Genomic DNA, 25,885 nt, shown 5'->3' with positions numbered 1-25,885 from the left:
GGGGGCTGGAGGGGCTGTGGGGGTGACGCAAGGCAGGTGGGGTTGTTGGGGCTGGAGGGGGCTGTGGGGGGTGACGCAAGGCGGGTGGGGGGGTTGTTGGGGGGCTGGGGGGGGTGACGCAAGGCGGGTGGGGGGGTTGTTGGTGGGGGTTGTTGGGGGGCTGTGGGGGGTGACGCAAGGCGGGGCTGTGGGCGGAGACAGGGGCCAGGTGGAGGGAGCGGCGGGGCGGGGCGGGCTGGGCTGGCTCGGGCCGCGCCTGCGCACTGCTGCGCCGCCGGGCGGAGGCTGGGGACCGGGAGCGCCGGCCGGGCCTGCGCGCTGGGCGGGCGGCGGCGGCGGTGAGCTGCGGGGCGGAGCCACCTGGCGGGGGGCGCCTGGCTGGGTCCGGGTCCGGGTCCCTGTCCCTGTCCCTGTCCCTGTCATGCTGCGCCCGAGCCCGGCCCTGGGGGGGGCGCGGGGCAGGGCAGCCGGTCCCGGGCGGGCGGGTCACTCGGCCGGGCGGAAGGGGCTTTGGTGGTCGCGTCCGGGACATTGGGGACGTTCAGCCGGTGAAATGTTCAGTCCCGCGCAGGGCTCGGTCCGACACCCCGGGCGGGGGGCGGGGGCCCGGGGCCGGGGGGGGGGTCGCTGCTCCGGGCTTAGGGGGCTCCTCGCCCCCTCGTGACGGGGGTCAGTGAAGGTGAGTGACCATCCGCGCCCATTAACGTGGCGTCGCGGCCTCAGGCCCGGCCGGAGCTTGGTGGGATCTGACCGCACTCGCCAGGGCTGGGGTGTGGATGCCCCGCACTAGGGCGGTTGTTGGTGGTTTTGTTTTAAATCCTACAAATGGTGCCCACGTGCTCAGAGCTCAGCACGAGTGTAAGTACTTGTAGCATCAGTATGTTAATTGGTTATTATCAGTTTAGATAATTTCCTAAACAGGAACAGTTTTATATAGACATGTTAACACAACAGTTTCCTTGTTTGTTTGTTTTCAAAATAGATAGCTTAGTGCATCAAAATGATTCTCCATTGCCCTGCCCTTTGTGTCATCTATGTCAGTCTAAACACGCCAGATCAGAATGGTAGGGGGTTTGCAGCTACTTTGCACGGCTGGAAATGATTGTATAAGGTGCAGGGCCATGATGGGTTAGGCCCACTGACCTTCCTCATACAGATAAAGCCTTGTCTACACTGGGAGCCTAAATACTCATTGCCCTGGTCCTTGTGCAGTCATTTACATCCGTGAAAAGTGGTGCAAAATCCTACCATTTTGATCTGGCAGTGCTTTGCACTCCTTTGCACACTGCACTAGTGTAAATTACTATACAAGGTACAGGGCATAAGTACAGCCTGATTGGGTCAGACCAAAGGTCCATCTAACCCAATATCCTGTCTTCAGACAGTGGCCAATGCCAGGTGCCCCAGAGGGAGTGAACAGGGCAGGTAATCATCATGTGATCCGTTCCAGGAACTTTCCTTGTTTTTTGTGGGTTTTTTTGCACTTGTGTAACCTCTGCAGATTCATGCAGTGTGACGTTGGGCACAGAGAGGCCTTGTTCCCTCCTCTTTGGTGGGTGATGCCAGGATAGATCTGGAAAGGGAGTCTGAAGAGGGAGCAGCCTGGGAGGCTGGTATGTAGGTGAAGCATTTCTGGAGTTCCCAGCCTCCCTAGGTGTACAGCCAGTTCTATGTGGTGAAAGAAACTCTTGCCATCTCTGTATGGTGGCCCGGAGCTCTTGAGTCAACCTGCAAACCTCCTTGGATGAACCTTGCATCCTCATGGATCTTGAAGTTGCCTAGCACATCAGTTTGCCAGATTAGAACAGATACAGTTGTTCAGTCAATCACTGAGCTAACACACTGAATTCTAAACTAGCAGAAGGCTGACTGTACAACAGCGGCGTATTATCGCCTAGGCCAACAAATTTGCAGGGGCGGCAAATTTGCTCACGCCCACTTCCCAGCTCCACCCTTCCCCAAATCCCCGGCCCACCTCCTCCCCCAGGTGCGCCGTGCTTCCCTCTTTCCACCTCCCTCCCAGGCTTGCCGCGCGAAAGCGCTGGGAGGGAGGGAGAAGCAAGTAGCGGCGTGCTTGGAGGAGGCGGAGCAGAGGTGAGCTGGGGCCCACGGGCAGGGGGAGTACCCCAGGGGGCCGGGAACCACTCCCCGCCCCAGCTCACCTCCGCTCCACTGCTGCCATCTCCCAAGCAACTCCCCTTCTCCCCCCTTCCTCCCAGACTTGCCGCGCGAAAGCGCTGGGAGGGAGGGAGGGAGGGAGAAGCGACTAGCGGTGTGATCGGGGGATAGCGGAGGTGACCTGGGGCCTGCGGGCGCAGGGAGTAACTCTTCAGGGGCGGGGGGGCAGGGAACCGCTCCCTGCCCCTGCTCACCAGCACTCCACCTCCACCATCCCCCAAGTGCGCCACAACTCCCCTTCTCCCCCTCCCTCCCAGGCTTGCCGCGGGGCAGTGGAGGTGAGCTGGTGCAGGGGCATGGCAATTTTTTGAAGGCCTAGGGGCAGCAAATTTGTTAATCCACCACTGCTGTACAATAGAAGTAGAGTTTAGGGTTTCCAACACTGTATTTCAAAAATATGGGACAGATGTGACAAAGGATTGGCTGGGCCAAACTTGAGTGGCATTGCGTCTCCACGTGCCAGGTCGAAATACAGGATAAAAGGCATTCCGGACGAATTTAGTGTGAAACAAGCAGCTTTTTCTTTAGACGAGGGATGTCCCTTAAAACACAGAACTGTTGGAAACCTCAGCCAGAGCTGCCAGGGCAATAAGTACATGTAAAACACGTTGCATAGTGAAGTTCGTCATTCACTGACATATTCCCTAATGTTGCCAAGGGTTACCTCCTTGTGCTCTGGAAAGAGAGTGTAGTGATGCCATATTTCTGTCTCGCTAAGCCCTTGTGTGTAGTAAAATGTTTATGTATCTAATAAGAGATTTATACCGTTCATATCTTATAAGTTAGAGGTGGGTCTGAATTGCCACCCAGAATCCAAGTGCACCCTGAAGGAGCTGGAGTGTTTCCTGCTAAAATGTTGTGAGAACAGCATGCTGTGGTTCAGCTGTTATGCACTGTCACTTTGGCTTTGTCAGTGATGGCATGTGTAGGGCCAACAACTGGGAAGAGAAGGAGGTAGCTGCTATTTGTTCTTTATAAACAAAACTCCCCATTACAGAGGAGCCTTAAGGAGATCCTGATTGTAGCCTTTATCAGCAGATTATGCACTTGTCTTAGTGACACCTTTTCTCAAGTATTTAGATGCAAACTTACCCTTTTACCTGAGATCAAATATGGGGTGAAATCCTGCATTGAAGTCAACAGCAAAACTTTCATTGACTTCAGAGGGGCCAGGTTTTCACCCTGGGATACTGGTGGGTTTGGAAAGCACACGTGTCTCTGCTTCCCAACATTGAACTGCCACTATCTTCTCTCAAAGTAGGCTTTTATACAAAGCTTTCCTGTAGTATTTGAGCAAATTCTGTGCAATATGTGACATGATTCACACTGCACAGGTGTCATCGGATGTTTGGCTGCATGTGTTCTCCTCGTGTGCTGTTCCAGTTCTGTGCAGACAGCTGGCACAGCAGACCTCGAGCGAACTGCCCAATGACCACAAAATACATTAAGGTGCAAAGGCACCCGGCCAGGTTTATTGTTGACGAAGCACAGTAACAGCACCTGGCAGACTTTACGAAGATACTAAGACATGTTTGCTCATGACAGCGGACGCAGCTCAGTCAATGGCAGGACTTTCCACTGCTCCATAGGCTGGCCAAAGACACTCCCTCTGAGATACAGCTTTATACACCAATACAAACAAGTTACGTATCACCCTTGCTGTATCAGGGTGCCACCCATTGCCTTGTACCTGTAGGTTCAATTAAAACATCTGTATTCGTCACATTGTCATCCTGACCTTATCTTTAGGATGGGTCAGTGTGTTCCTGTTATCTTTGGGGAATGTGCTGGTATCGAGGTGTTCTGGTACTGCCTTTCTGGAATGTGTTTGTGTATATATTCTTATGCCTAGCACTACTTAGGAATGTGTTTCTGCAATCTCAGCCCTGTTCTTGCCAGATTCTGTGAGCAGGGCCTTTCTCTTGCTCACAACTTAACTTTGCTTTATAGTAGCAAGTTTTGACCATCACTTTAACCCAGACTTCAGGCCTCATACAAGGCCTTTAATACAAGGCCTTCTGTTTCAGGCCCTCTTCCTACTACAACAGGTAACATTCTCTCAGCTCCATCAGTTTGCATTTGTGCAAACTTTCTGAACAACCACTAAGCTAAAGCAGATTGCACGTGTATGCGTGGGAGTGACCATTATCTTATTTTGATTCTGCTTTTATGTCATTCTTGTAAGAATGTATTGTCTGTGTCGTCATAATAATGTATAAAGGACTAAAATGTTTTCCTTTTTCTTTGATTGTAGAGGTGACATGGAATCCACACTCTTGGAGTGAAAGAGAAGAAGTGACATTTGATAAATGGAAGCCATGAAGATATCAAAACTGTTCTATGGTTTGGGGATTTTTGCATGTGTAGCTATTTATGTTGTTTATATAAAATGGCATTTGTACGCCAAACCAATCTCAGGTACAACAGAATGTGCTACTGAAAGTAGGAGAGGCAAACTAGACCATCAGACATTGACGACTGATCACTCAGTGTTTTATGGAATTATGTTTGATGCTGGAAGCACTGGAACTAGAATACATATTTTTAAATTTACACAGAAATCAAAAGGTATGACAAGCTCCTTAAATTAATGATTTTATTAATTTCTCTCCAGGCACCCTTTAGTAGTAAGGCTACCTTTGATTTTCCCCTTTAGAGTAGGCTTCAGATTATTCCCATTAGCCTTAATTATGCAAAATTAGCATATAAAGGTTTAACTTGCAAAATGATCTTTTATATCAAGACTTATGCTTTTTTACTCTTAAAAATTATTGCTTTTGCACAGAGACTCCCAAATTAAGCCATGAAACATTTAAAGCACTGAAGCCAGGACTCTCTGCTTATGCTGATGATGTTGATAAGGTAACTATGCTTTTTTCTAATTGTAAAAAGATGTCTGATAGAGAGAAACTCATCTTTATATGCTTTGCAAATGAAGCAGTGTTGAAGATTGCTATAGTATAGTATACTCCTCTTTGTATCAGTCTTTCTGATTAACTTCAATGGGAATTTGGGGGACTTGGTGTCTCCAAGAATTGCCCAGCATCTTGGAGTGTCAAACCCATGTGCTAAAAGCATAACTATTTCTACTAACTGACTACATGATTAGGTTGACAGAAGCAATGTTATTGTCTTCCTGGAAAAGAATGGAAACAAGTAATGTACCATGTTTCATCACTGTCATGATTGATAAATTTTCCAATTCCATCAAATGAGCTAAACAGACAGTTAAGCTTCAGTTCAAGACTGCATATAAGCACATGCTTATGTGCTCTCCTGGATAGGGATTCTTTCTTGAATTAGTGCTTGAATGTTGTGGCCTTTTCCTGTCTCTGCATAGTTTTCTATCCTTAGGATCCAAGACCAGAAGGGTAATCATCTAGCGTGACCTCCTGTATTGCACAGGCCAGAGAACTACCCCAAAATAATTCCTAAAACACATCTTTTAGAAAAACATCCAGTCTTGATTTTAAAATTGCCAGTGATAGAGAATCCACCACAATCCTTGGTAGATTGTTCCACGGATTGATTATCCTCACTGTTTAAAAATAAAATTACACCTTATTTCCAGTCTGAATTTGTCTAGCTTCAATTTCCAGCCATTGAATTGATTAGACCTTTCTCTGCTAGACTGAAGAGCCCATTGCTAGATATGTTCTCTATATACACACTTAGAGACTGTGATCAAGTTACCCCTTAAACTTCTCTGTGTTACACTGAGCTCCTTGAGTCTATCACTATAAGGCATGTTCTTTGATCATTCTTCTGCTCTCCTCTGAACCCTCTCCAGTTTATCAGCATCCTGTTTGACACCGGAACTGGACACAATATTCCAGTAGTGGTTGCAGCAAGTGCTGGATACATAAGTAATATAACCTCTCTGTTCTTGAGATTTTCCTATGCACGGCTAACCAAATGTCTGTATTGCTTTTTCCTCTCTCCTCACAGAGTGCTCAGGGGATACAAGAACTTTTAGAAGTTGCTAAGGATGAGGTTCCTATGGAGTTGTGGAAGTTTACTCCTTTGGTCCTTAAAGCAACAGCTGGTTTACGGCTGTTGCCAGGAGATAAAGCTCAGAAGTTGCTGGATAAGGTAATTTTTTTTTCTTTACACTTGAGAGCAGAATTTGGTCCACTATAGAATACATATACTTTTTTCTTGTGCTGCTTTCAGTGTAATTTAAATATTCCATTTTCACCATTTGGACTGTGTAGCAGTGCTCAGTTGTTTGATCACATAGTACGTTGTATGTAAATCCTAATACATCAGTCCATTGCAAAAGGCTTCATGATACTAGGTTTGTATGACTAGCCTCTAATGTTCAGCCTTTTATATCTAAAAGTTGTTTGTAAACATATTAAAAATAAAAAAAAGTAATATGAATTAATGCTGCGTAGGTATTTTAAAGAATTTGTCAAAAATATTCTTGGCAAGTAATATTTTTCTCAGTATAGTTGATACTGTTGGAGTCAAGATAGTAGGTGTTATCAGAATTAAAATGAAATAGTACATTATTAAAAAACAACAGATTAATGATAGCTACAGAAAAGTCCATCCACAACTAACTCCAGCTATAGAGTAATTAGTCTATGTATGAAACTTGATTTAAATGAATATTTTTGGGCATCCTAAATGTGTTTGAGTTAAAACTCATTATAAATATGTCACATGTAAGTTTGAGGCATTTTTAGCTATTGTCAATGGTTTGTTCAGTGCTTTAGATGTCCGTTCTTCCTGGTTTTAATCAGGGTCCTGTATTTTTGAAAATTAACTGGCTACTGAATTAGCCTCATAATAAATATGATGAGGCAGAATAGTTCTGCTCAAATTAGCTTTCATTTTTTAAATTGGGTTTCTAGTCCTTATGGTTGTGGGAATACCTATCAAATGTGCACCAGTGCCATATTTTTCAGAATTTGCAAGCAGCATGAAACAGTGGCTCTGAGAGAAATGTGAATTGTCTCATTCAGCTCAGTGTGTGGACTATGAAGCCTAATGACAACTATTCCAGTACTGACCATTTTAGCAGAAACACCCAGCCAATATGTTTAGCAATCATTGTGGGTTACAGTGTTGGATACTGGGGCATAACTGGTTAGTTACAAGAGTGGTGAATTCTGGTATCAAGCTCCTCCCCTATCCAAAAAATGTCAATTTACCTCTGACCCAGCATGCCCTCATCTGTGCTAGAAGTTTCGCCCTCTAGATGCCAAAGTCCCAAACTGCTTCCCATGCTTTCCTGGTGCCCAGAGCCCCAACTGTCCCATCCTATCTGTCAAAACCTCTAGCTTCTCCCTGACAGCTGCACCCTGGAAGTTGTGAGTTAGCAATACAAAAATCGGAAGCACACTGGAAAGTGACAATTCTAGGGCAATGTGAAATTGAACTTAATATCCAAGTATATAACACAAGAAACTAACTATCATTCATTTCCATATTGCATTTACTTAAAGCTGCTGCAGAATTTCCAGTCTGACTCTCACGAGAAGCCATAGAAGCCGGGGACCTTGCTGCAGAATCTAGATTAGAGAATGTGGGACTTTGGCTTTAACTTCCACTGCACTCATGAGGCATTACTGTGCCCATTAGTAATGTTTTTCACCAGGGTGTTCTTTAAAGTGTCCTTCTCCTGCCTTCCTCTTTACACACCCCATGGGCATGTTGCAGTCGCCATCCTTCTGGCTAAAGCAGACTAAACCAGATTCCCTTTAAGACCCTATCAATGTTTGTCCTTATTTGTCCAGATTGGTTACTGTTGAACAACATCAGGTATTGTCCTGGGGTGGAATCCACTGGCTGTGTAGCACTGCCATGCAGCCTCTACCAACCCTGTTTCTGCATCACAGTACAAAGCCATTGACTAGATTGACAACTTCTTTAAAAAGCTGAGCAGTGTTTAGTACAAGCTGGATTCTAAGAGCCACTCAGCACATGAGGCTCCTCCTGACTGCAGATGCTTAGCAGCACTCTGAACTTGACTCTAAGGCAATAAAATATTCTACCACACACCCATCCCTGTCTAGCAAAAAACCTCCACTGATTTTATCTTTTTTCTTTACATTTAGGTAAAAGAAATTTTCCAGACATCTCCTTTCTTTGTAAGGGATGACTGTGTCTCCATAATGAATGGAACTGATGAAGGTAGGCTGAATTTCTGAGGCATGTTTTTATAGTCTTACACATGAACACTTTTGTATAAATGAGTTGACGAAATTGCCCCAATCCTGCAGCTGGATCCTCTAGTCCAGACTTTTGTGTCCAAGCTGCGTCTCCACTAATGTCAGTGGAAATCCACATGCATGTGGATCTCTGCTAGCAGATCTCATTGATGGAATGAGACCGATGTTTGTTTTTAATTTGTGTTCCAAAATTGTGCCAACCAAAAAGCTTTTGAGGCTTAACGTTTGACTCCTTAAATAAGTAGATTGATTTAAGTGCTTGAGCACCCAGCAGTTCCAGTTGACTCAGTAGGAGCTGCTATGTGCTCAGCACTTCTGAAAATCAGGCCACATTTTTGGTGCCAAAATAGACTTGGAAGCCTAAAGTTAGGCTCCCACTCTTGAAAATCTTGGCTTTGAGTTGCTTTAAGTAGGCAGTGTTAGTTCAAGTTTATGTAGTCCACTTCTTAACTGTAAATGTACAAAGGTGGTTTTTTTTTTAATAGTCTGTAAATGTGAATTAAAGTTGAAAAACTGTTATGGAAGAGAAAATGCAAACTGAGATTAACGAGGTTAAAATAAAAAGAATGCTGAGGTTGGGTCCAAAATTTGATCTAACTTTATAAATGTTTAAGGAAAATCTACCAAATTCTAAATATATAATGTCATTAATGCTGTTCAGATAGTAAACTTTAAAATAGCTACCTTGTTCACTTCTTAATTTAAAAAAATGTTTTGAGCTCAGTTTTTTTTGCTCTGTAACAACAGTTTTAACACATGCACTGGGCCTATTCCCTGTGGTGTGCTGATATTTTAACACTGATAACTATTTTAAGTTGTTAATTAGGCCTATTAATTTCTTTTATTAATAGAAAAGACAATGTTTGTGAAATGGGAAAAGGACAAAATTTTCAGTTCTCCAAAGTTCTTGGGAGTGAAAAATAGGAACATGAAGAAAACCCAAATTCTTAGTATTTAAAAAGAGAATAACTTTTTAAAATGTCTTAAGTGTAACTAAATTCAGTCAGTGCGGCTCTGTTGCCAGACAGGAGTCGCTCTACAGCAGCGGTTCCCAAACTTTAACAACCCGTGAACCCCTATCACTAAAATGTCAAGTCTCGTGAACCGCCTCCTAAAAATGAGTATTTCCAGGGATTTTCTCCTTTACCTGATTATAAATTATAAAAGCAGTGATCTTGGAAATATAAAATTTGTTTTTATGACATGCTTATTACACACTTTATTATTAATGATCATTATAGTATTTTTATTACATTACGAAAACGGCAACACTCTTCCAAGATCCCACTTTTGTAGCTTGTATCACTTTGAATAAGCCTGTTATAAGACAAGGCTCCTATGTTTCATGGAGGAGTATCAGATGTGAAACAGCATGAAGGTATTTAAGAAGCCAACTCAGAGTTCCTCCTACACAAGCATTCAGCTCTTGAGCAGTCCAGGCAAACAACGCACGTTACAACAAAGCTTAAACTTGTTCTTCATAATTTAAAAAACAACAGTAGCTGCCTGTTTAATTTTAAAAGCAGCAAAAAATATCCACCTCCCTTTCCATTGCTTATAAGGAGTCTTGAAGTTTAAATCTCAGTGTGATAGAGATGCTTGCTTTGATCTGCTTAGCTCTTGGAAGTCCAGGGGCTCCCGGCTGCTGGCCCCATGCTGCCTGCGGTCCATAGGGACAGCTCTGTCCACCATTAGGGAATTTTCTCCCAAGAACCCCCTGTAACATTTCGTGAACCCCCAGGGGTTCACAAACAACAGTTTGGGAACCACTGCTCTACAGCATGAAGGATTGCTTATTTGTTGATCTTTTAGCTAAAAAATGAAACCTTTAGAACAAAGCCGTTGCTGCTTATCCACTGATGTGTTTGATATATAAAGTGGTTGCCAGCCACTTCAAGCAGAGGGACTCAGCCAGTTGGCTTGGATGTTATATAAGCACTTTGGAACAGGGAATGTCTTTTTGTTCTATGGTTGTACAGCACCTAGTACCAGGGGCTCCTGATCTGGGGCTCCGAGGCACTACAGATAATTAGTAATATAAATATTGGCTGCCGAAGCACGTTCTCCATGTTTAAGGTCCCTAACATACGTTTAAGATTCTCGATTTTTATGGAAGTGTTATTTCTAAAGTCTGGGGGTCTGATTCTCAGGTGGTGCAAATCTGCATAGCTCCATTGAGATCAACAGAACTATGATAATTTACACCAGCTGAGGATCTGGCCCTTCATTTCTAATTCTAAACCAAGCATTCTTTTGAGGGTTGCATTAGTGAAAACTACTTGCTAAAGGGGGCATATGACTGATGGTCTTTTTGCATTTAGTCTGGTGTAGGGTGACAGACCCAATTTGCTGATCGTTTAATCTAAAATCTGTAGCTGAACTGTTGAAAAAGACAGCTGTATTTAAAAAAAAAAACCAACAAAAAACCCTAAATCTCCAGTCACAAAATCTAAATCAAGAAAAATGTTTATGGTTTAACTCGCTGTTTGCCATGGACAGATGACATTGTCTAAAGGCGTGTCTTTCTGGAATGTTCTCTTATCAGGAATTTCGGCCTGGATCACGATCAACTTTTTAACAGGTATGTGTGTGTGTGTGTGTGTAGCTGTGCCTGATACCTGCAGCTTTCCTGTCTTCAGTGTCCCTCCCTTGAGCTTATATACAATGGGTGGGCTGTGGGGAGGTTTGGGGTGGCCAGCATCCGCCTCTGGCTGTGGGTGAAATCTTGGCCCCATTGAAGTCTATGGGAGCTTTACTGACTTTCATGGTGCCAAGGGTTCACCTCCTATATCTAAGCTTTTACATGCTCCTTTTTCTTGAGAGACCAGGGCACGTGATTCCATCTCTGGAGTACCATTAGCTCCAGGTAAGTCTCTAACTCAGGTACTCTAAATCGTCTTGGCAATTGCACAGAAATAGAGAGAAAATCATAGAATATTGATATTAGAATCTATTTAGATCACAGTAATGATCCCTAGTAGGGCTGTCAAACGATTAAAAAAAATAACCACAATTAATTGTGAGGTTTTTTTTAAAGTTGCAATTAATGTAAACCTTTAGCGCTTACAAGTCCACTCAGTCCTATTTGTTCTTGTTCAGCCAATCACTAAGACAAACAAGTTTGTTTACATTTGCAGGCGATAATGCTGCTTGCTTTTTTTTTTTTTTACGTCAACTGAAAGTGAGACCAAGCGTTCGCGTGGCACTATTGTAGTCAGCATTGCAAGATATTTACATACCAGATGCACTAAAGATTCATATGTCCCTTCATCCTTCAACCACCATTCCAGAGGACATGCTGATAACACTATTTTTTAAAGGAGTGTCAATTAAATTTGTTACTGTTCTCCCCCAAGGAGTTCAGTATGTCTCCTGCTCTGTAGTTTTACCCGTATTCTGCCATGTATTTCATGTTATGGTAGTCTCGGATGACAACCTGGTATAAGTTGTTCATTTTAAGAACACTTTCACTGCAGAAATGCAAAGAAGATACCAATATGACATTTCTAAAGATAGCTACAGCACTCAACCCAAGGTTTAAGAATCTGAAGTGCCTTCCAAAATCTGAGAGGGACAAGGTGTGGAACATGTCAGAAGTCTGAAAAGAGCAACACTCCAATGTGGAAACTACAGAACCTGAACCACCAAAAAAGAAAATCACCCTTCTGGTGGTGGCATCTGACTCAGATGGTGAAAATGAAGGTGCATCAGTATGCACTGCTTTGGATCATTATCAAGCAGAACCCACCTGGTCTCACTTTCAGGTGACGTAAAAAAGAAGCAGGCAGTGTTATCTCTCTAAATGTAAACAAACTTGTTTGTCTTAGCAATTGGCTGAACAAGAAGTAGGACTGAGTGGACTTGTAGGTGATAGTTTTGTTTTCAAGTGCAGTTATGAAACAAAAATAATTCTACATTTGTAAGTTGCACTTTCATGCTAGCGATTTCACTACAGTATTTGTATGAGGTGAATTGAAAAATAGAATTTCTTTTTGTTTTTTACAGTGGAAATATTTGTAATAAAAATAATATAAAGTTTTAGTACAGTGCACTTTGTACTCTGTGTTGTAATTTAAATCAATATATTTGAAAATGTAGAAAAACATCCAAAAATATAATAAATTTAAATTGGTATTATTATTTAACAGCGCAATTAAAGCTGCGGTTAATCACAACTTTTTAAATCTACTTAACTTGTGTTGCATTAATTGCTTGAGTTAATTGCAATTAATTGACAGCCCTAATTCCTAGTATTTATACTGCAGGTGCTGCTGTTATCAAGTAGGCTGGACACTTGCACAATGTGCGCGCATGTGTACTGTGGGTACACAAGAAAAGAATGAAAATTACAGAAGCAAGCGTGCTCCTGTGCATCTAGACATATGCTTCAGTGTTGTGAAATTAAAATTTAGACATGGGATATAAATGTTTCTAAACAGCTAGAAAATAAAATGGCTTAAAATAGTGGGAACATGATTGTAACTAAGGCTGTGTCTACACTACAAATAATACAGTGGCACAGCTGCAGCACTGCATCTATGCTGCTGTAGAATAGACATTTCCTACATGAACAGAAGGGGGAGGTTTGTTGACATAGTTAATCCACCTCCCCAAGAGATGGCAGTGTAGACTAGGCCTAAATTTCTCTTTTGAAGAATAGTATTTAAGGCTCCCCTTTTACAAAGGGATTACTCACATACCTAAAAGTTAAGTATGTGTTTAAGTCTTGGCGGGATCAAGGCCTAATATTTGTAGTTTGGGTTTTCGTGTTTTCTTTCCTTCTTGGTTTAAGGATCTTAGGGGGAAAAATACAGGTATTTCCATACTATGAAAGGTTATCTCTGTGCAATTTATCACTCCATTCAACTAGTCTGCCTTTTCAGTTTGTTTTTATAGCTGGGCAAAAATCCAGGTAGTTAATTACGGACTTGCTTTCTGCTATATGAAAACTAATTGTAACTGTGTATGCTGTTCATCTCTCATTGTCTATGGGAGGACGGGTTTTTCCCCCCTCTTTTTTAGCCATTTGTTTGTTTTTATTGCTTTATGGGTTTGAGTTATTACTGAACACACAATGGCTTTCATTATATCCCATGATGCATTTCAGGTAGCTTAAATGCTCCAAGAAACAGAAGTGTAGGAATGCTGGATTTAGGAGGTGGATCAACACAAATGACATTTCTTCCAATCACTGAGGTAAACTGAACACACGTACTGCAGGGAAACACTGGTTTGAATGAATAGGCATTCTGCTTTTCTAGCAAAAGGATTGAGGCGGTTTGTTACATGAAGGCGTGCTTCCTACTCGTCTCTTCACAAATCTGGAGTCACTTCCTCATAGTTGCCATGGTACAATGATGGTGGTGTCAATGATTTATGATCAAGAGAAGACAAGTCTTACCAGAGCTACTTTCTGGTTAGGAAAATCACAATCTCTTTGTAGTTTTCATTTGTGTCCATAAAAAATTACCATGCAATGGGCAGGATTGATTTTTTCATCCATAGGGGTTCAGAACTGGAATAAGGGGACATTGCAGGTTAGGAATGAAGTCCATTGATGGAGGTCATGGAAAGAAGTGTATTTTTTGTTTTAAATCCTTATTTGCATTGGTTTGGTGTCAATATAAATGTTTAAGATGATATGACTGTAGTGGCAGGTCACTATTTTAGCTCCTGTTCTTATGTTCTGGTCATCGCTAATGGATCCAGGGCTAGTCTGAGACTAGTCTGTAAATAACTTATTTCCACAGCCAGCCAGGACTTCTGTGTGGATGATAACCTGTTCATATGCTCAAATACTGTATTGTTACTCATTGATGTTTCTGGACATTCCAAAAAAAATCTTACAATGACTTCTTTGTTTTTCCTTATAGATAACTCTCCGGACATCACCAGCTGGCCATATCACTTCATTTCAAATGTTTAACAACACATACAAACTGTATTCATACAGGTTAGTTGTGGGGAAAAGAAAGCGTCAGGTAAAGATGAAAGCCAATTATTGGATTAATGTGATTTTACGCATGTGCTTAACTTTAAGCATTTACATGCTCTGTGCAATTGAGAATCTCATGAGTAACAGTGTTTGCCTGTAATACAAAAACTGGAGAGATTGACTTTGGCAAAATTACTGCTCCTAATATTCACACAAGTTTATTATAGTGGTGGACACGCTGACAATGGGAAGAAGATCCAGTCAGAGGAATCATACCACATATTCTCATATAGCTACAGCCAAATAGACTCCACCTTATTTTCTTCTTTATTGTGCTTTGCTATGTTGGAGTTTAGGTTTTGCTTTTTCTTATTTTCTGCATGTTGGGTGCCTGAAACCCTTTGGCCCATTTGAAAACCACAGCTGAAATCCTAACACTTAGCCAGTGCAAAGCTGAAGGAAATTGAGTCCTTTAGCTAGTTACCATTATGACCATTCTGTCTCCAAGGCATAGACAGTCTGATTCCATGGGTACCATGGCAGCGTACAGAATGTCAGACACACGCTCTAATGGCAGCACAACAGATGGGGTTGTGATTTGGCCCCTGCTGCTGGCTTGAAGGGGTTGAGAGAGCTCGTTCCCATGGGCGGAGGGAGTGTTTCACATCTCAGTGATTCCCTCCAACTTGTGCTTGGTGAGATGTTTGTGGAGTGATGTTATTCTGGGCTGGAAGAAGAGCTGAGACAATGTGGCGCTGTTGGGAGATGGTAGGAGGAGCATTAGGGAAGATTCTGGAGGGCTCCTCCTCCTCAGCCACACAGAGCAGTCTGGTTTTCTACACTTCCCCCTTCCCCCCCCCCCCTTAAAAAAGAAGTCAGACCTGATTCAGTTGCAATGTGAACGAGCAGGATTTCACTCTGACAGTCCCTTCACTATCCTCCACTTGAGAAGAAATGATTTTGCTAGTGTCAGACTGTGGAAGAGAGGATATGTTAATGGAAGTGACAGCCCAATCTTCACTCGAAACACACACAGGCTATTTGCTGCTGAGTCATGACGATTTGCTGGAAGCGTCCTGCAAGTAGACAGGACTGGCTTGTCCCAGCGTGATGCCAGTAGAAGTGTATCCTTTCACAGAGGCTTTTCTCCTTCACAGTTACCTGGGACTCGGGTTAATGTCAGCAAGGCTTGCGGTTTTAGGCGGCGTTGAGGGACAAGCCTGTAAGTACTCCAGCTCAGAGCTCTTCATTTCAGGGACTTGTAGGAGAATCTTTTATAGGCCAAATGATCCTCTGGGCCAGAGGTTCCCGATTTTTTTTTTTGCTGTGCCCCCCTCTTTGCAGATTCATGTTCCTTGTGTGACACCCCCCCTTTTCTTCTCTTCCCTCCCGTTTCCTCTCCTGCGTGCTTCCCCTCTCCCTTTGCAGTCACTCTCCTGGCCTGCTGCTCCCTTCTCTCCCCACAGCCCAGCCATGATCGTGGCCAGGCTGCACCTGCTGACTCCACTCACTGGCTCCAGCTGTTTTCTCCCCGCAGTGGTCTGGACCCTGCTCCCCACATTACTGCCTGCTGCCACTGGCCCAGTGCCGGGGCATGGGGAGGGTGGGGTGTGAGATGGGGGAGGGGGCAGTAATAGGCATTCCAGGGGCAGGCTCGCTCTCCAGCTCCTCCCCTTGTGCACCGGCTGCCTCCACCACTCCTGCCTGCAGAAGGGAGGTGCCTCCACCGGCTCCTGCTCCTCAGAAAGTAGCAAGAATGCAGGAATGCTCTACTTCACATCAGGTCCTCCTGCACTCCCAGCAACTTTGTCCGGCCCCCCGGGTGCAAAACCCATTCTGTGGGCCATAGGAGCAGAACCTGTTCCAAGGGGAAGTGGTAGTTCATTCACTCGCTACTCTCTCCATTATCAGCCTGTCTGTGCCATAGATGGGACCACTGCATATCTCTGGGCACATCTGCCAGCGAGATGGGTGTGGGCAGAGGGTGGTGCTGTCAAAGGAAGGCATAGGCCATTACCAGCCCATGTGGGGATATGGGGGTGTTCAGGCCACGAGTGGGTTAGAAACTGCTAGCGAGGTGGGAGGATGCTAAGCAGGACTGTGGCATGGGGAGGAGGGATTGGCAGTTGATTCCTTAGCATGTGTCTTAATGCTGTTTGATCTATTTCTTTCTATTACAGTAAAGGAAGGAGAGGAGCTAATTAGTCCCTGTTTATCACCCAGCATCCAGTGTGAGTGGGAACATGCTGAAATAGTGTACAGAATTAAAGGGCAGAAGGCAGGTATAGTAACTTCTTTCTGTTGTATTATAGATTTGCATGTTAAAATCAGAACAAACAGCATGTACTTTCTGGATCTGTCTGGCTGAGGTATTCGGTTGTTTTGTTACTGTCTAACTTTGCTTTGACCTCAGGCTATTCCTACCCAAGAGATTTTTCCTCCCTTCGTCCACACCCCATCTGCTCCAGTGTGTAATGGGGGAGCTCTAATGTAGATTAGTCAATGGCATTTTAAAAAACATGCTGTCAAACCCAGGTCAGAGCATGTCTACATAACATGATGGTTTACAGTAAGAGCCACTGGGGCCCTGTCTACACTAGCACTTCCATCATGTCTGCAACAGTGGGAAACTCTAAGAAAAAAGTTTAGCATAACCAAGTCCAGACAATTCGGGCCAGATTCTAGCTGTTGCAAATCAGCCTGCCGCTATTGAAACCTGTGGAGCTAGGCTGATTCACACCAGCTGGAGGTCTGTCTGTCCGAGTTTTTCCAAGCCATTTGTGCTCACAGCGAATCTACCTTTTTGACAGGGTTTTCAAATAGAAAGTTAGCCTTTTTTGCAATAGCGAATGAGTTTTCTTTGTGGAAACTGTTGTTCCCTTCCCACAAACTTCCTGCCTTGCAGGCATAGGTTTTGGACAGAGGATCTGAAAAAACCCAGATCCTGTCGTGTCTCTCAATGTGATGTTCAGTCATATATTCCCAAACCTTTTTCTTCATCCAGAGTGCTCTTCTCAGTTGAAACAGACTCTTTGCCTGCCTGAGGCCCTATTTTCAATTTGAGCTCGAGAGTATTTCTCAAATTATTCACATGCCACTCAGTCCTACCTTTCCCTTATTACTAACTAGGGCTGTCAATTAATTGCAGTTAACGCACATGATTAACTCAAAAAAATTAATTGCGATTAAAAAAATTAATCACCGTTTTAATCAAACTGCTAAACAATAGAATACATTTGACATTTATTAAATATTTTTGGATGTTTTCTACATTTTCGAAGATATTGATTTCAGTTACAACACAGAATACACCTCTACCTCGATATAACACTGTCCTTGGGAGCCAAAAAATCTTACCGCATTTATAGGTGAAACCGCATTATATTGAACTTGCTTTGATCCACCGGAGTACGCAGCCCCGCCCCTCCGGAGCACTGCTTTACCGCGTTATATCCAAATTCATGTTATATCGGGTGGCGTTATATCGAGGTAGCGGTGTACGAAGGGTATGGTGCTCACTTTATATTTTTTATTATAAATGTTTGCACTGTAAAAGAAATATACAAGTACTGTAGTGCAGTCTCTTTATCATGAAAGTTGAACTTACAAATGTAGATTTTTTTTTTGTTACATAACTGCACTCAGAAACAAAACAATGTAAACCTTTAAAGCCTACGAGTTCACTCAGTCTTACTTCTTGTTCAGCCAATTGCTCAAACAAGTTCGTTTACATTTGCAGCAGATAATGCTGCCTGCTTGTTGTTTACCATGTCACCTGAAAATGAGAACAGGTGTTCTCATGGCACTGTTGTAGCTGACATCTCAAGATATTTACATACCAGATGCACTAAAGATTCATATGCCCCTTCATCCTTCACTACCATGCTGATGACGGGTTCTGCTCTATAAGTCCAAAGCCGTGCAGACCGACGCATGTTCATTTTCATTATCTGAGTCAGATGCCACCACCAGAAGGGTGATTTTCTTTTTTGGTGGTTCGGGTTCAGTAGTTTCCACATCAGACTGTTGCTCTTTTAAGACTTCTGATAGCAGGCTCCACACCTCGTCCCTCTCAGATTTTGAGAGGCACTTCGGATTCTTAAACCTTGGGTTGAGTGCTGTAGCTATCTTTAGAAATCTCACATTGGTACCTTCTTTGCATTTTGTGAAATCTACAGTGAAAGTGTTCTTAAAATGAACAACATGTGCTAGGTCATCATCCGAGACTGCTATAACATGAAATATATGGCAGAATGTGGGTAAAACAGAGCAGCGGACATACAGTTCTCCCTCAAGGAGTTCAGTCACAAATTAAATTAACACATTTTTTTAATGAGCGTTATCAGCATGGAAGCATGTCCTCTAGAATGGTGGCCGAAGCATGAAGTGGCATACGAATGTTTAGCATATCTGGCCTGTAAATACCTTGCAATGCCAGCTATGAAAGTTCCATGTGAATGCCTGTTCTCCCCTTTCAGGTGACATTGTAAACAACAAGTGGGCAGCATTATCTCCTGCAAATGTAAACAAACTTGTTTCTCTTCCTGACTGGCTGAACAAGAGGTAGGACTGAATGAACTTGTAGGTTCTAAAGTTTTACATTGTTTTGTTTTTGAATGCAGGTTTTTTGGTACATAATTGTACATTTGTAAGTTCAACTTTCATGATAAAGAGATTGCACTACAGTACTTGTATGAGGTGAATTGAAAAATACTATTTTGGTTTTTACAGTGCAAATGTTTGTAATAAACAAAGTGAGCACTGTATGCTTCGTATTCTGTGTTGTAATTGAAATCAATATATTTGAAAATGTAGAAAACATCCAAAAATATTTAAATAAATGGTATTCTATTGTTTAACAGTGCAATTAATTGCATGATTAATTGCGATTAATTTTTTTAATTACTTGACAGCCCTATTACTAACCCTTATTCTCCCAGTCCTACCGTTCCTACAAATCCTCTCTAAAAGATATATTGTAACCTAGATGGGACCAACCTGGGGCCCATCCAGTGTGCTGGCATGAGGGAATAAAGAGGGTGTGGGAACCCCTGCATTTCCCTGCACTGATGTGCCATTCCACCACTCCCTGCACATGGGGGGAGCAGGCTCTGCAGTGCAAACCTGCGAGTACCCAACTTATTCAAGTGAATGGGAGGGGGGAGTGAGCAGAGACTTGATCCCACCCCCCCCCGGCACCCCCAGCCGTGTAGTTATACCAGTGCATTGGAGAGGATATGCTGTCAGCCCAGCGCAGTTAATGCTCTCCTTGGAGCACTAGAGAGCGCAGGTAAGAGATTGTAGCTCTCTAAGGGCTGGTCTACACTGGGGGGGAATCGATCTAAGATATACAACTTCAGCTACGCGAACGAAGTATCTTAGTTCGACTTACCTGGCCGTCCTGAGGCGGCAAGTTGACTGCCGTAGCTCCCCCGTCGACTCCGCTTACTCCTCCTGCCAAGGTGGAGTACAGGCGTCGATTTGGGGATCGATTTATCACATCTAGACGAGACACGATAGATCGATCCCCGATAGATCGATTACTACCCGCTGATCCGACAGATAGTGTGGACGTGGCCTGAGTCATAGTCTCCTTCTGGGCTGCTGCAGGAGCAGCTCAGCAATATTCTTACTGTGGGCTCTTTTGTTCACTGATGATCTAGTCCGTACTTTGGATCCATCCAGATCCCACTGAAGCCCGCAAGTTTTGCCATTGGCTTCATCAGGAAAAGGATCCGGTCCTTTATTTCAATGGATAGTCTCTAGTAAATTAGAGAGCATTGCTGACCTAAGGGGACCAGAGCCTTGCAGACCCCAAAGAAATTAAACGGCGGCGGTGGTTAATCACCAGTATGTGATTTGTTGGGTCTCTCTCTCTCTCTCTCTCTCTTTTAGGTGAGCCTCTGTATGAATCCTGTGCTAACAAAGTAGCAGAACTGCTCTACAAGAAGGTGCATAAAACAGAAGTAGTAAAAGATTTGGATTTTTATGCTTTCTCCTATTATTATGACCGTGCAGCAGAGGTTGGCCTAATAGGTACATTTGTTTCTGAGTTTCTTTGTAATGCAAGGGTAGTTAATGGGAGAGTTTGTGCCCCTTAAAATATCCAGTTTCTTCGCAAAGCTACAAGGAATTATGTCCTTGGTTATATTAATGTACAGTGATATTATTTTTTGAAGATCGGATACTATAAAATTGTTGGGGAAAAAAGCACAGGGACTTGGAGGTCTGACCTGAAACAATTTTCAGCCTTTTTATTTTTAATGTCTAAATTTCAAAAATAGACAGTGTCCCATTAAGGCTAAACAAATGTTTATAAAAAATGACTGCCTGAAGTTCAGCTTGTCAGTCCATATTAAGGCATCTGAATAAAGGTCTGACCCTGCTCCAGTGAAGTTTGTGGCAAAACTCCCACTTACTTCAGTGAGTGCAGGATCCAGCCCTCAGTAGTCCAATTTCAAGAAGTATTTAGCATCCAGCATTTACAACTGACTTCACATGCACACTGTAAAACGTGCCCTGTTTTTCCCCCTTCTAGATAAGGAAAAAGGAGGTAACCTAACAGTTAATGACTTTGAAATTGCAGCCAAGTATGGTAAGTAAAAAATGCTGGCCAAGATTTTCAAAAGTGACTAGTGATTTGGGGTGTCTATCTTTTTTTTTGGGGGGGGGGGGTGAATTTGAAGGATCTTAGAGACCTTATTGCCAGAAAGTATTGGGCACTCACGGTCTGAAAATCAGACCCCTTCTAAAGTGTCTCAAATTAGGTACCCAAAAGTACTAGTTACTCCTGAAAGTCTTGGCCACAATTTTTCTAATAAGTCCTTATTGTTTACAAAGACTGCAAAAAGAAAATATAAAAATCATGCAATATCGATGTCTGAGCTCTCTTGCAATAATAAGAATAATAAATGTCATTTAGCAATTACCTTGAAATCATAAATGTAAAATAAGTGGATTGTGCGCTCATCCAATTTATTTTTTCTTAAAGTTTATACTTGCATTTAAAGGTGGTCTGGAGAGAGGAGAAAATTGATTTTTTTACTTTTTGGGGGGAGGGGGCTTCTTTTTGTTCTGTAAAGATGATCTGAAAGGTTTTTTTAAAATCAGTAAATATATTTGTTTTAGAAACTTGTCTACCTTTTTTTCCCTTCCTCCCCCTGGAGACTGTGTGACACATGAACATCTGTTATTGTTTTTGTCATCAGAAATACCATTCAAGTAAAATCTGATTAATTGGGAAAGGAAGCTATTTTTATTCTGACTCTTTACCTCTCTCAGGTTTTGGTAATTCACATTTAATTCAAATGCTTTAGAAACACTCAAGAGAAAAGTTGCCTTTGTGAAAGATTCAGCATTCTTGCCCTGTCAAGCAAGGGCTCAGATTGTTCACAGTCTACATCTCTTAACACTTTCATGAATTCTCCAGCAAAAACCAGGGATGATCAGGCTTGAGATTTCTGGTATTTTATTATCTAAACAAGCAGAAAAAAGTTGTTTGTTTGATTCTACAAAAAACTTGCACGCTCTCTTTAAACATCTGTAAAGAAGCAAAAAAAATTTTAAAAAACCCCAAGGCACAAGCCCGTTTTTCTTAGCTTGCGGAGGTATGTCACAAGTTTGTTTATATACCCAAATAATATTTACTAATATCACAAACTGATTGGTTGGTTGATTATAAAATATTTAATGCCCACAAAGTCACTATAGGTAAGAATTTGTCTGTGGATATAAACTGTTGCTTTTCTGGGTTGCAGATTATTGCAGTAGTTATTTCTCCCTGCTTGCTTAAACACATCCATATCAAATAAATAGAAATGTTTATGCATATGAGCAGTTTGTACATATTCTCTGCTAAAAACATCTGTTAAATGTGCAATATTCCAAGACATTTCATTACAATTTGGTTACTTGGGATGTGTAAATGAGAGCAGAACCACTTGAATGTAGCTGAGAATCAAGCCCTTTGTCTCTTGACTGCATCCTGGCACCCATGCAGAGCCCCATCACCTTCAGGATCATTCTGCCAGTAGAGTCAGGTAAAACTCTTAGGAACTAAAGGTTTTTGCAGAGGGCTCACTGCCTCTTTGACCGCTTTACTAGACTTAAAATATGTTTTGGAGAAGAGAGGAGAATGCTTTTGAGAGAGGATGGCTGCGTAACAAGGCATAAACAGATTTTGAGATGCGTACTCTTTTCTATATCTACCTTAGGCCTGGTTTACAAAGGTAAGTTCTATCGGCATAGCTACGTTAGGCAGGGGTATGAAAAAACACACCCTGACTGATTTCGCTATGCCAGCGTAGCTGCCTCAATGCTGGAGGTTACATTGACATAGGCTTGGTCTATACCGAGAACAAAGGACAACCTAGTTATGTTGCTCAGGAGTGTGAAAAATTCACACCCCCTGAGAGGAGATGTTAAACTGACCTACGTCCCAGTATAGACATGGTTGGGTCAATAGAAGAATTCTTTTGTCAACCTAGTTACTGCCTCTCAAGGGGATAGGTTAACTACAGCAGCGGAAAACCCCTTTCATCGCTGTAGCAAGTGACTACACTATTGCAGCGGTGCTACTGTAGCACTTGTAGTGTAGATACAGCCACGCTAACTTTGTTTCGAGGGCAGTGTTCCTACATAAACCGAAGAATTCTGTCTGTTGGGGTAGACCGTGTCTACACTACAGTTATGCAGACAGATTCCATAGTGTAGACGTACCCTCCATTGATGAAAGGGGTGTTAAGACTGGAGAGCCTAAAATTAGGCTCCTGAGTCCATATTTAGGTGCCTAAATAAGTGGCCTGATTTTTCACTGGTGCTGAGCGTCTGTCAATTTCAATCTTGGGACTGTGGCCTTCTGAAAATAAGCTACTTCCTTAGGTCCCTAAATGTGGACTCTCTTCAGGAAGCCATTTTTTAAAATCTTGGCCTGTTTTTCCTTGTTCTGTTTCTGTTCCACCCATTCACAGGGAGGATAAACTAACCTGTCTTAGGGATTTGAATAGTTATTTATAAATTGAAAAATCAATTCTCTCTTCATTCTTCTTAGTGTGTAAGACCATGGAGGTGAAGCCAGGAGACAATCCTTTCCTCTGCATGGACCTCACCTATATCAGTTTGCTACTGCAAGAACTGGGCTTCCCAAAAAGCCAGGTGTTTCAGGTAATATTGGTCAGCGCTGTGTTGAGATACCTCTCAACTTCCTAGTGATGTACGACAATTGTTTTACTTCTCTCCTTTTTATTTTCTAGCTTGTCCAAAAAATTGACAATGTCGAAACAAGCTGGGCTTTGGGAGCCACCTTTCACTACCTTGATTCACTTCACAGGCTGCAATACTAAGGCTTCTGGGCCTAAACCCTCAAAAGGATTTGAGTACTTCAGTCTATGGGTACCCAGTCTAAAGTGGCTTACAGGTGACTGATTTTGCTCACTCTTTGTGACAATCAGACCCTTTTAAAAGGTGATCTTAAGTTGAGCACCCAAACTCCCAATTTCTGAAAAGGTAGAGCATGGCAGCTAAAGAATACCTCCTTGATCTCGCAGTATCTGCAGAAGACTTGATGTTAAACTAGATCATCTTGGTGAGAATTCTGGGATTCATTGAGGGGCTTTGTTCCCAATGCAACTACAAATTCTATGAGAAGAGTACACCTTTGTGGAACAGGTCTGTGTCATTTCTGCTTGTAATATGCTGAGGTCAATGTTAGAAATGGCTACTCCAGATGTGCCTCTTCTTTTATGGTTCTGATTTATAATGTATTTCTTTGGTAATGGTCTTTGGTGAATTTTTAACTCTTTAAATGTTTGAGAATTAATTATGTAAGTGAAGACAAGGGCATTGCCTAGCCAAGCTGCAGGTCAGAGCTGATGCTGGCTTTGGAATGCAGCGTGGGAGACTTGACTCTGCTGGAGTATGGCTGAGCTTTGGGCTGCCCATTCCAGCAGAACTCAGGTGTGTTGTGGAGGTGATGGGCACACTTAAGGATCTGAGCCACAGCCCATTGCAATCTGTGGGAGCTCTTCATTGGCCTTTAAAGGCTGAGGTACTTTAGGCACTTGCTGTTGGAGGTGGGGTTGTGGAACTCCATTTCAGTCCTTTAGGGCAGTCCCTGGCAGCATGACTTGACTGGGACTATAAGGGAGACAGGGCTTTGGAGTTGGTACAGGCCTCCTATAGGGGTGGCAGCCTCCTGCTGCTCCCCTGAGATCGGTAGGGCTTGGGGTGCCAAACCCTTACCACCACTCCCAAGTGGAAGAATTTTGGAGGACACACCGCCAGAACCACCCACTTCCTCAGGTCCCCTCCTGCTGGATTTCCTGGGCAGTTGGTATTAGTCACCCTAACATGAACTGTTAAATAGTTAAATGGGTAATTCCTAGATTTGTGTGTTGGGGGGGATCAGGGCATGTATTTTAATCTTCAATGATGGTGAGAAGAATCTGTCATGTGGTTTTGTGGGAGGCGGTACTAACACATGTCCACATATACTTGAGGTTTGTTGGTGCTTGAATAGGATTAGTTCTTTGTTAATTAACTTCACACAGGAAAAATCCTGAGCCTGGAATATCTGTGGGTTTCACCCAGGCTTGGGGTGGCTTTTACAAGGCCGGTTTGGAACCTCAAGAGACTGTTTCTAGTAAACAGTGCTTGGAGTGCCTCTGTCTGCCTTTGGTAAATGAATGTATTGTTGCTGCACTGAGCATGGATGACGAGAAGACTGACCTGTGAGGAAGCAGGAGGCATAGCCGAGGTGGTTGGTACTTTGAATGCAACACTTCTATCAGTGTACTGTATAGAGTGAAGACTGTTCCTAACTGTGCAATAGGAAAACAATTTGTAAGTTATCCTTAAGTAGTGGATTGCATCAGGTTAATATGTAGTCAGCATAGACACTAGCTGGTTCTTAAAGTTTTATAAGGGCCTTATCCAACGCCCCTTACTGTCACTTAGGCCTGGTCTACAGTGGGGGGGGGGGGGGCTGTCGAACTAAGGTACGCAACTTCAGCTACGCGAATAGCGTAGCTGAAGTCAAACTACCTTAGTTCGAACTACTTACCCGTCCTCACGGCGCAGGATCGAAGTCCGCGGCTCCCCCGTCGACTCCGCCACAGCCGTTCGCAGTGGTGGAGTTCCGGAGTCGACGGGAGCGTGTTCAGAGTTCGATATATCGCGTCTAGATGAGACGCGATATATCGAACTCCGAGAAGTCGATTGCTACCCGCCGATCCGGCAGGTAGTATGGACGTACCCTAAGAGTTTGTCCAAGGAATTTGGATTAGACCCTAAATGAATAAAGCTAGATCTTCGCTGCCTGAGAAGCACAAACTTGGTGTAAAACCCGTGCGGGAAACTATCAGATTTTTCTAAAATGTTGCTCTGCTTGTCATTGGCTTTTTCTCTGTAAAGTAGCATGTATGTGAATGTATGATGATTATTTGAAAACTATTTTATTGGCAATAAAATTTTAATTACGAATTGGGATGTTTCCTGTTTGGATTAATGTGTGGTACTGTGGAGTGATTGTCTCTGTATAACAAGTCATTGCACTGATAGCAGCTTACCTTCACTACGTGTTCATGGGAAAACACTG

At 43.0% G+C, this 25,885-nt stretch overlaps 1 protein-coding gene across 5 annotated transcripts; it reads left to right on the top strand.

Moving 5' to 3' along the window:
- Nucleotides 1-314: 314 nt before the first annotated feature.
- ENTPD6 (ectonucleoside triphosphate diphosphohydrolase 6) lies at nt 315-25,363 on the top strand. Of its 5 annotated transcripts, none has more exons than XM_039530347.1 (14): nt 315-335; nt 4,433-4,746; nt 4,964-5,040; nt 6,127-6,270; nt 8,244-8,319; nt 10,903-10,938; nt 13,465-13,553; nt 14,231-14,310; nt 15,450-15,514; nt 16,473-16,574; nt 20,188-20,328; nt 20,831-20,887; nt 23,342-23,454; nt 23,544-25,363. In XM_039530347.1, exons 2-14 carry the CDS (start codon nt 4,488-4,490, stop codon nt 23,631-23,633), a joined length of 1,329 nt encoding a protein of 442 aa, XP_039386281.1. In that variant the 5' UTR covers nt 315-335; nt 4,433-4,487; the 3' UTR covers nt 23,634-25,363. The 5 variants fall into 5 exon arrangements, with proteins under 5 accessions (XP_039386281.1, XP_039386283.1, XP_039386284.1 ...); XM_039530349.1 differs by having other exon boundaries at nt 322-338; XM_039530350.1 differs by lacking the exon at nt 315-335 and adding an exon at nt 633-679.
- Nucleotides 25,364-25,885: the final 522 nt, after the last annotated feature.

Source organism: Mauremys reevesii, linkage group 3, assembly GCF_016161935.1.
Source record: "Mauremys reevesii isolate NIE-2019 linkage group 3, ASM1616193v1, whole genome shotgun sequence".
Classification (NCBI taxonomy): domain Eukaryota; kingdom Metazoa; phylum Chordata; order Testudines; family Geoemydidae; genus Mauremys; species Mauremys reevesii.
This window is presented reverse-complemented; position numbering and strand designations above follow the sequence as displayed.

Bases quoted from the DNA above. Each gene is read 5' to 3' on its own strand.
- ENTPD6 (XM_039530347.1), top strand. From the start codon at position 4,488: ATGGAAGCCATGAAGATATCAAAACTGTTCTATGGTTTGGGGATTTTT. The intron at 10,939-13,464 runs GTATGTGTGTGT...GATGCATTTCAG, and splicing joins CACGATCAACTTTTTAACAG to GTAGCTTAAATGCTCCAAGA. The intron at 13,554-14,230 runs GTAAACTGAACA...TTTTCCTTATAG, and splicing joins CATTTCTTCCAATCACTGAG to ATAACTCTCCGGACATCACC.